Below are 10745 nucleotides of genomic sequence, written 5' to 3'. Positions count from 1 at the left end.
GCAACCCATCTCTGGGAAAACATTCATGGGATACTTCAATAATAATCAAAACGGTAATTTGTAGTAATATCTGTTGTAATATTTAATTAAAATTATCGATTTTTAATGCGATGTTATTATATTTTACTACAGATATTTTAACGCACAGTTTTGTTAATTGGTCTCCGTGTGTTTTGCTGTGTAATGTTATGATTTCTGCTAATATTATTAACATTATGCAGCTTTCATCCAGAACGATACATCACCCAACACTGCTAGTAATATATATGTCAGTGTTTAAGCTGCTAGATCATGAAGCAATCAAGAGAGGAAATAAGTATGGGGATAAGCTTATATTTTGCACAATTACGGTCTTTTTATTTGTTTATATTGTTTATATATTGTACAATTAGCAGTGCTTATTATTGTAATAGTTTGCAGTATTTAAGATGTGATAGTTGTAGGAGGAGGAAGATAATTCAGAAGGGCTCATCCCTATGCCCTGATAATGAGGGGAAGAAAGATAAAAGGAGGAGCAGAGAAGAAATAAAAAATATGAGGAGTAGATGGACTAGAGGACGAGGAGTATGAGAAAGTGAAAAGGAGGAGAAGTAGGTGGAGGAGTAGAAGAGTAGTAAGAGAAAAATAAAAGAGGAATAGGTGGAGGAGTAGAGAAGGAGTAGTAAGAGGCAGGGAGGAGTAACTGAAGTAGAGGACAAGTAGAAGAAAAATGAGAAGTAGGAGAAAAATGAAAAGGAGGAGTAGATGGAGTAAAGGGGGAGGAGTAGGAGAAAATGAGGAGGAGGAGTAGATGGAGTAGTAAGAGAGACGAAGGAGGTAGAGGACGAGAAGTAGAAGTAAAAGGAGTAGTAGGTGGAGTAGGAGAAAAATTAAAAGGAGTGTGTGAAGTAGAAGAGGAGTAAACAAAAATGAGGAGGAGAAGCAGAGGAGGAGGAGAAGAAAAGTGAAAATGAAGAACAAGCAGAAGAGTGGGAAAGTAGTAGGAGAAAATGAAAAGGAGTAGCGGAGGAGTACGAGAGAAATGAAAAGGAGGAGGAGGAGAACATGAGCAATACAGGAGAGGAAAAAACAAAAAGGAGGAGCATGTAGAGGAGAGGAGGAGTCAAATAAAATAAGAAAGAGGAGAAGGTGGAGCAGTAGAATTGGAAAAAAAGGAGACATAGGTGGAGGAGTAGGAAAAAATAAAATGATGATTAGGTGGAGGAGTAGAGGAGGAGTAAGAGAAAAGGAGAATAGGAGTATAGAAGGAGGAGGAGGAGAAAATTAAAAGGAGTAGAGAAGGAGTAAAATAAAAATAAAAAGGAGTAGGTGGAGTAAAAGACGGGAAAGAGTAGGAGAAAATGAGTAGGTGGAGGAGTAGAGAAGGAGTAGTAAAGGGAAGGGGGAAAGGTAGAGGACGAGAAGAAGAAAAATGGAAAGGAGTAGGTGGAGTAGAAGAGGAGTAAAAAAAAAATAAGGAGGAGCAGGTGGAGTAGAAGAAAATGAGGGTGAGGAGAACAATGAAATGAAGGAGTAGAGGAGGAGGAGGAGAAAATGAGGAGGAGAAGTAGGTGGAGGAGTAGAGGAGTAGTAGTAAGAGAAAATAAGGAGTATGTGGAGTAGAAGATGGAGTGGACAGGACAAGAGGAACAGGTAGAGAAAAAATTAAAAGGAGGAGGAGTAGAGGAGGAGTAGTAAGAGAAAATAAGGAGTATGTGGAGTAGAAGATGGAGTGAGACAAAATGAAAAGTTGTTGTAGGTGGAGAAGTATGCAAAAAGAAAAGGAGGAGTAGAGGAGTAAGAAGAGAAAATGAGGAGGATAAGTAGTAGGAGTAGTGGAGGAGTAGAGAAGTAGTAGTTGAAAATGAATAGGAGGACTAGGCGGAGTAATTGAGGAGGAGGAGTAGGAGTATGAAAAGAAGTAGGTTGAGTAGAAGATGAGTAAAAGAAAATAAGGAGGAGGAGCAGGTGGAGATGTAGAAAAGGAGTAGTAGGAGAAAATGATACAGAAGAGTAGAGGACGAGGAAGAGAATATGAGAAAGAGAAATACTGTAGGTTGAGGAGTAGAGGAGTAGTAGGAGAAAAATGAAAAGGAGGAGTAGGTGGAGTAGATGAGGAGGAGAAGGATAAGTAGGACAAAATGAGGAGGGAGAGTAGAGGAGTAAGAAAAAATGAAAAGGAGTTGGAGGAGAGTAGGAGTAAAAGAAAATGAGAGAAGAATGGGTGAAATAGAAGAGTATGAGAAAAATGAAATAGAGGAATAGAAGCAGGAGGAGTAAGAGAAAAATGAAAAGGAGTTGTAGGTAGAGGAGTAGAAAAGGAGTAGTAAGAGAAAAGGAGGGTAGGTGGATTAAAGGACGAGTAGAAGAAAAATGAGGAGTAGTAGTAGTAGTAGGTGGAGTAAAACAGGAGTAAAGGAAAATAAGGAGGAGGAGCAGGTGAAGGAGTAGAAAAGGAGTAGTAGGTGGACTAGATAAGGAGAAGGATGAGAAGAACAAAATGAGAAGGAGTAGTAGGTGGAGTAGAGGAGAGGTGGAGTAAAATAAAATGAAACAGATGAGTAGGTGGAGTAGAAGAGTATGAGAAAAGAGTAGGTGGAGGAGTATAAGAGGAATAGGATACAATCTATCTCTCCTGGTGCTCTGGTTTCCCCCACAGTCCGAACACAAATTGTCCATAGTGTGTGTGTGTGTGAATCAGTGTGTATGGATGTTTCCCAGTCCTACTCTCCGCTATGTAAAACATATGCTGGATAAGTTGGCGGTTCATTCCGCTGTGGCGACCCCTGATTAATAAAGTCATATATATAAAGTCACGTGGGTCTTTAAAAAAATGCATTTGCCAAAAACATCAGAAACGGCTCTTTGCTAAAAAAAAGGTTCCCGACCTCTGTGTTAGATGAATGAACCGCCAACTATTCCAGCATATGTTATACATAGCGGATGCCCTTTCAGCCGCAACCCAGTACTGGGAAACACCCATACACACTCATTCACACACACACACATACACTACGGCCAATTTAGCTTATTCAATTTACATATAGCGCATGTGTTTGGACTGTGGTGGAAACCGGAGCACCCGGAGGAAAGCCACACCAACACAGGAAGAACATGCAAACTCCACACAGAACTTGTACCAACGACCTTCTTGCTGTGAGGCAACAGTGCTAACCATTGAGCCACCGTGCCACCCATTTCCAAATTGCTGTAGTAAAAACAGAAAGAAATGGAGAACACAGCCTGCATGACGTCACCTATCAATCATCCACAACATCATTACTACAACACTCAGCTCTTACCCATCAAATATGTGACTAGATAAGACTTGTATTTCAGCAGTCTTTGCCAGAACGTCCCGATCTTTTAGGGACCGCTCCCAGCCCACCAGAGTCTCCGAGCTGACAGTACGTTCTTCATACATGACTGAAGTCATTTATTAACTGCAGTTGTTTATGTGCACTTGTACATTTCATGCCAGAACCAATAAATCATCGTGGGAGGAACCTTATGATTTTACATCAGAGTGGTGTCACTTTCACGGCACATAACAAGACGGAGAACGCAGCAGGGCATTGAGAAACACGCACGCACACACACACACACAGCAATGCTCTGCCAGGAAAACACTGTTAACTTTGGCAGCTGGGCTTTTGTAGTCGGTGGATTGCTTTACCTTCTGAAACAACTGACCACGCAAACGGCGTACGGACGCTATGTGGACACAAAATCCCCTGGGGTGATGGTCCCTGCCAGGGCAGGCTGGTTTATACAGGAACTTCCATCATTCTTAGTGCCCGTGCTGTTGTTTTTTGCAACCGAAAGTTTGCCAGGCGTTGGAAAACACATTCTGTTCTGCACTTTTTGCTTGCACTACTTTCAAAGGTAATGAATCTCACATTTCACACATATATGATACCATAGATATACAGATTTATTTATTTTTTCAGAGAATGTTCTAGAGTGTCTCAGATCTTGTAAACAACGTTGTAATATAATAATTAATCTGTGATAAATATTATAGTTATCAAAGTGTAGATGGTCAATTTCAAAAGCAAACTATGTAGACAACAATATTATATATTACAAAATAGCATTTAAATTAGACTTTATGAATTATCTGAAATATTTTAGAGTCGACGGTCAAGTTCACAAGTAAATTATTCAGAAAATATTACATCAAAACAACCAGGATTAAGGATAAGAGAGTTTAAAACTGTTTGAAAATTGTTTATGATCATTAATCAAGGTCAAGTTTGAGTTAAGATTGTTCATATTTCAGTTTTTGTTTTGCTTTTTATTAATATTTTTTGTATTATGGTATGAATAAGTACCGTTATACAGTTATAATTATACAATATAAATAAAATGCATTATTATTATTAGATATTTAGTAGTACAACTGATTTCATTGTGAGTAGCATGCATGCAAAAACATGAATGATTTATGTCATAGTGACCTGTGCAAATGTACTTTGGATGTCTAAAGTTCAACAGTTGACATATCATCTGTCAGTCTTTAGATTTTGCAGGTTACAGTATAAAGCAGAAATATCTTCACTTTCAGTTACAGAGCAGCTCCGTTATGAAAAACGAATAGGAAGGATATGAGAATATGAGGTCAATGGTTTCCGCTCTATTCATCTGCAAAAAGAAAATTACTTCACTTCCTTTCCCTTGTTGCTAAATGAAGCAGATGCAACCGAATCGCTGCAATTAAAGATGGATGATGTGATGAATTAATGATGTATTCTGTGAGCATATAAAAACATTTACAGTGGTTTGAGATGCTTAAAGAAAATGAGTAAACTTGTAGCCTAAAAAGCAATAAAGTTGACTTTAATTAAAAAACGTGAGTAAACCTGTTGCCTAAAATCTGACAAAGTTGACTATACTTAAAAAACATGAGTAAACCTGTTGCTTAAAAAGCAATAAAGTTGACTTTACTTAAAAAAGTGAGTAAACCTGTTGCCTAAAATGTGACAAAGTTGACTATACTTGATAAAATTGAGCAAACCTGTTGCCTAAAAAGCAATAAAGTTGACGTTAAAAAAGTGAGTGAATGTCTTTCCTGAAAAGCAACAAAGTTGACTTTAATTTAAAAAATTTGTAAACTTGTTACCTAAAAGCGATACAGCTGACTTTACCTAAAAAAGTAAGTAAAAATGTTGCCAAAAAAGTGACAAAGTTGACTATACTATACTACTATAAAAGTGAGCAAACCTATTGCCTAAAAAGCGATAAAGGTGACGTAAAAAAAAGTGAGTGAATCTCTTTCCTGAAAAGCAACAAAATTGACTCTACTTAAAATACTGAGTAAACCGGTTGTCTAAAAATGTATAAAGTTGACTCTACTTAAAGTGAGTAAACCTGTTGCCTAAATAGTGATAGTTGACTTTACTTAAAGTGAGTAAACCTGTTGCCTAAATAGTGATAGTTGACTTTACTTAAAGTGAGTAAACCTGTTGCCTAAATAGTGATAGTTGACTTTACTTAAAGTGAGTAAACCTGTTGCCTAAATAGTGATAGTTGACTTTACTTAAAGTGAGTAAACCTGTTGCCTAAATAGTGATAGTTGACTTTACTTAAAGTGAGAAAACCTGTTGCCCAAAAAGCAAAAAAGTTGACTTTACTTAAAAAATGTAAAAATGTTGCCTAAAAAATGACAAAGTTGACTCAATAAAAGGGAGCAAACCTGCTGCCTAAAGTGATAAAGTTGACTTTACTTTAAAAAAGTGAGTTAACCTGTTGCCTAAGGGCGTACTCACACTAGGTACAGTTGCCTTGAACCATGCTGAAGCGTGCTTGTGCCCTATGCCAGGGTACTGGAGAGAAGGATCCGGCCGATTGTTAAACCTAGGATCCAGGAGGAACAATTCGGTTTTCGTCCAGGCCGTGGTACACTGGACCAGCTCTATACTCTTTCCAGGGTACTTGAGGGTTCATAGGGGTATACCCAACCAGTCCACATGTGTTTTGTGGCATTCGACCATGTCCCTCGTGGCATTCTGTGGAGGGTGCTCTGGGAGTATGGGGTCAGAGGCGCTCTGTTAAGGGCCGTCTCATTCCTGTATGAACAGAGTAGGAGTTTGGTTCGCATTGCCGCAATAAGTCAGACTTGTTTGCAGTGCATGTTGGACTCCGGCAGGGCTGCCCTGTCACCAATTCTGTTCATAATTTCTTTGCACAGCCTTGGGCAGGAGGGGGTCCGGTTCGGGGACCACAGGATTTAATCTCTGTTATTCGCAGACGATGTTCTTCTGTTGGCTTCATCGAACATGGACCTTCAGCATGCACTGGGGTGCTGCCAAGTGTGACGCGGCTGGGATGTGAATCAACACCTCCGAGGCCATGGTGCCATCTCCAGGATGGAGGAAAGTCTTTACCCCAGGAGGAGTTCAAGTATCTTGGGGTTTTGTTCACGAGTGAGAGAAGGATGGAACGTGAGATTGACAGGTGGTTTGGTGCAGCGGCAGCAGTAATGCAGTCTATGTACCGGTCTTTTGTGTTAAAGAAGGAGCTGAGCCGAGAGACAAAGCTTTTGATTTACCGGTCAATCTACAGTCCTACTCTCACCTATGGTCATGAGCTTTGGGTCATGCCTGAAAGGACAAGACCTCAGATACAAGCGGCCAAAATGAGTTTCCTTCCCAGGGCGGCAGGGCGCACCTTTTTAAATGGGGTGAGAAGCTCTGTCACCCAGGAGGAGCTCGAAGTAGAGCCGCTGCTCCTCCACATCGAGAGAAGTCAGCTGAGGTGGCTCGAGTATCTGTTTCAGATGCCTCCTGGACGCCTACCTAGGGAGGTGTTCCAGGCATGTCCCACCGGGAGGAGGCCTCGGGGAAGACCCATGACATGCTGGAGGGACTATGCCCCCATGTCCCGGACAAAGATGAATTTATGTAAAAAATTGAGTACTCACATGTCAGTCGAAATGAGCATCCTCCAGAATGAAAGTCAATCCTCGTATCTGTTGTTCTTGCAGGACGTTTGTGTATTCGCTGCTGACTAAAGGCCGTCCATCTCCTCTCCATATTGTGGTCAGTGCGGTGGTCTTCTGCTCCATCAATGGCTTTCTGCAGGGTCACTACATGCTGCACTGCACACATTACAGCAGCGACTGGCTCACAGACACACGCTTCATCACCGGTACAGCATCACTTCTCTTTCATCTAATAAATCACTCACTCACACGCAGTCAGTGAAGGCCGCTGCCGCATTGGTTACTTCAAAACTCAAATTAATTACTGATTCAAATTGTGTTTAAGCTACTTTTAGAATTACTTTGTCTGAAATTTAGTAAAGGGTGACGATGGCTCAGTGGTTAGCACTGTCGCCTCACAGCAAGAAGGTCGCTGGTTCGATTCCCGGCTGGGCCAGTTGGCATTTATGTGTGGAGTTTGCATGTTCTCCCCGTGTTGTCGTGGGTTTCCTCCGAGTGCTCCAGTTTCGTGCACTATAGGTGAATTGAATAAACTAAATTTGCCATAGTGTGTGTGTGTGTGAATAAGTGTGTATGGATATTTCCCAGTACTAGGTTGCAGCTGGAAGGGTATCCGCTGTGTAAAACACATGCAGGAATAGTTGATGGTTCATTCCACTGTGGCTACCCCTGATAAATAAGGGACACATTGCGCCACCATGTCGCTGTAACCATAATCAAATTAAAAATGAAAAGCAATCCCTTACTCTACATTTTCAATGGAAAAGTAATATAATTACAGTAACTAATTAAACCCAACATTGGTTTCAACTCACATAAACACTCCATACTCAATAAAAACAAATGTTTCTTACAGGTTTGTTGGTGTTTTTCTGTGGAATGGCCATCAATATCCACAGTGACTATATTTTACGAAACCTGAGGAAACCTGGAGAGGTCAGCTATAAAATCCCTAGAGGTCAGTATGTCTTCACGACCAGCTCATGTTGTTATATTCTTACGTCAAACTGATTCAGGAATAGAACTGTATGTAAAAATGTGACTTATTCTCTCCCTTTCTTCTAAAATTTAAACAGCCAATCTACAAAATATTCATTTATTGATCGATCTCTCGAACTATTTGAAACACATACAATAATACATACTAGCAACTGTATAGTAAAGTCTAGCAACTGCATTTAATATCCTACCAACAACAAAAGCAACCCTGAGGAACTGGCGGGGCATTGTTCGCCATACTGAGCCTTACAGTTTTCCCCATTCAAAATCATACGAGTGACATGTCTTGTGTATTCAATAGTCTTTGACTTTAAGCAGCTCTCTAGCAACCATTGCACCAAGTACCATAGCAACAATCTATCTGAACTGCTTTTTATTAATACTACTACTACTAATAATGATAATATTATTAATAATTTTATTAATGAACTTCTTCAAATGGATTTCTCAAGCCAACATCAACATATTCTTGATCATTTTTTCTCTCTATCTAATGACATACGTTTAGGAGGACTGTTTGAGCTGGTGTCCGGCGCTAACTTCTTCGGGGAGATTGTTGAATGGTGCGGATACGCCCTGGCCAGCTGGTCATTTCCTGCTTTCTCCTTCGCCTTGTTTACCATCTGCTCCATCGGGCCTCGAGCCTACCATCATCACAGGTGCTGCACAAACAATCCTGCTCCTGAATACTAGAATAAACATGCATTAAAAATTACTTTTGTTGCTTGTTCAAAGTATTTATTTAAAATGTTTAAACTCGTATGTTTTTTGGGGGGGACAATTTAATTGTTTTAAATTCAATCCACTTAATTTAGTAAAAATGATTAGGTTAACTAGGTGATTAGGTTTCCTCATGTTGTACCATCATATATCAAGTTAACTTAATTGTTTTCACAAATTGAACTGAATTCAACATTAAACAATTAAGTTGTCCCAAAAAACCTTACAAATTGTGTTACAACTTGTATTAAATAGTTTGAACAAGCAGCAAAAATAATTTGAGTGATATTACTGCACAAAATGTACTTGTATGAGATCTAAAAAAATTATAATATCCAAAATTATTTAAAAAAAAAATAGAAAGAGATATAAAGATATAATAAAGAGCACTTTCAGATCATGAAAAACCCTATTATAACTAAATGTAGCTTTAAAGAAATTACAGATAAACTTCTTCACATTTTCACTGGATGTTGATAACAGCCAAAGAAATCCATATATGCAAATAAAACTATATGAAATTACGCAGGGAAAAAGTATTGAACACATAAAGAAAGGGAGGTGTAGGAAGGCAGTGAAAGCCCAGACAGCAGCTGAAATCTCTCAGTTGTTCTTCAGTAGCCCTCTGCCCTTCCTCAGTGTAAATGAATATTCGCTGCTTCAGTCCAACATCTACATGAGCAGGAGGATGAAAACCACAGTGGACATTTCAGCAAGACCATGATCCAAAACACAGCCAAGGAGATTCTCAAATGCTTTCAGAGAAAGAAAATCAAGCTATAGAATGGCCCAGCCAATCACCTGACTCGAATCCAATAGAAAATTCATTCATTTTCTTTTCGGCTTAGTCCCTTTATTAATCTGGGGTCGCCACAGAGGAATGAACCGCCTCCAATAGAAAATATTATATCTAATTAATCGTATTACACAAATTAATTTGTAAACTAATTAGATTTGTTTTCATTGCATATATTGATTTGGTTATCAACATCTGGTGAAAATTTCAAGTCAGCAGCACCTTTAGAAATGTTTTCCGAGAAAAATTGTGACATATTCAAAACTTATATTCTCCACTGTAAATATATGACCCTGAAAACACGATCTCATGGCAATACGTAACTTTATGATTTAGCGGCTAATTCGTATAAAATTGTATGATCTCATTTGTACAATTTAGTATGATTTGCTCATTCTGCAATGACGGTTGGGTTTAGGGGTGGGGTTTGGTGCCACGCCTCCTTTTTAAAAAAAAAAAAAAATCACACATTTTCATACGTTTGAACTCGTGCGAAGCCACTAAACTGACAAAACATAACAGTTACTAAAACCTCCTCTTTTTCCCCAACAGGTATTACTTGGAGAAATTTAAGGATTACCCCAAATCAAGAAAGGCAGTGATCCCTTTCCTGTTATAATAAGAAATCTAAAAAAGAAACACATCCTAAAATAAGTGCAGTGATGTTTTAACTCTCCTAGTCATATATAAGACAGAGACATTTCTACATTCCTTGTATTTATTTTTTTTAAATACATCTTTACATCTGTATAAAGTGAACAACGCTAACCGATCTACACTCACAAAAACAACTGATCAGTAATAAATGATTACAACCACTCAAGTGTCACTACAAAAGTGTTTTTCCCTCATTAAATTATTCATTCCTTCATCATTTATAATCAGTAGATTTGATTTCAGAGATTAAGTCTCATCTTGTGTGCATCAGAAACAGTGCATTTCTGTCACCCGACAGACTTTAATGCACTTAAATGAACTGTGATAAGACACTCATGTATTTTCTACTCTCCTGGATCTGCCTTGTTTTTGAGCTGCCGTTCAGACTGTACTGAATTCTTCATGGCCTTCTGCATGATCCACGTGCAGAAATGAATCCCAGCGAATGCACCTCCGGCAACCCAAAACCAGTTCTTCCTGAGCCAGCTGTGGGTTCTCATCTCCTTGGTGCCCAGAAGGGTTTTCAGGAAAGGAGGAGCGATACGGGACCTGCAAATGCAAGCGAGAAGATTACTAGACTTGACTTTTAGCCAACAGTGAAGGTTTTAATAACTCCGCTACCAAATACTAAAATATAGAAGCTATTTTTAA

General features: G+C 39.1%; 1 protein-coding gene across 1 annotated transcript; it reads left to right on the top strand.

The window, feature by feature from the left end:
* The first annotated feature begins 3513 nt into the window (after positions 1-3513).
* srd5a2a (steroid-5-alpha-reductase, alpha polypeptide 2a) lies at positions 3514-10255 on the top strand. Its single transcript, XM_056456535.1, has 5 exons — positions 3514-3864; positions 6965-7128; positions 7779-7880; positions 8430-8580; positions 9990-10255. The coding sequence occupies exons 1-5, from the start codon at positions 3590-3592 to the stop codon at positions 10054-10056; spliced, it is 759 nt and encodes a 252-aa protein (XP_056312510.1). The 5' UTR covers positions 3514-3589; the 3' UTR covers positions 10057-10255.
* The last annotated feature ends 490 nt before the right edge of the window (positions 10256-10745 follow it).

This window comes from Danio aesculapii, chromosome 1 (genome assembly GCF_903798145.1).
Source record: "Danio aesculapii chromosome 1, fDanAes4.1, whole genome shotgun sequence".
In the NCBI taxonomy this organism is placed as follows: Eukaryota; Metazoa; Chordata; class Actinopteri; order Cypriniformes; family Danionidae; genus Danio; species Danio aesculapii.
Note: the sequence above shows the minus strand (reverse complement) of the source record. Positions and strands in the feature narration are given on the sequence as shown.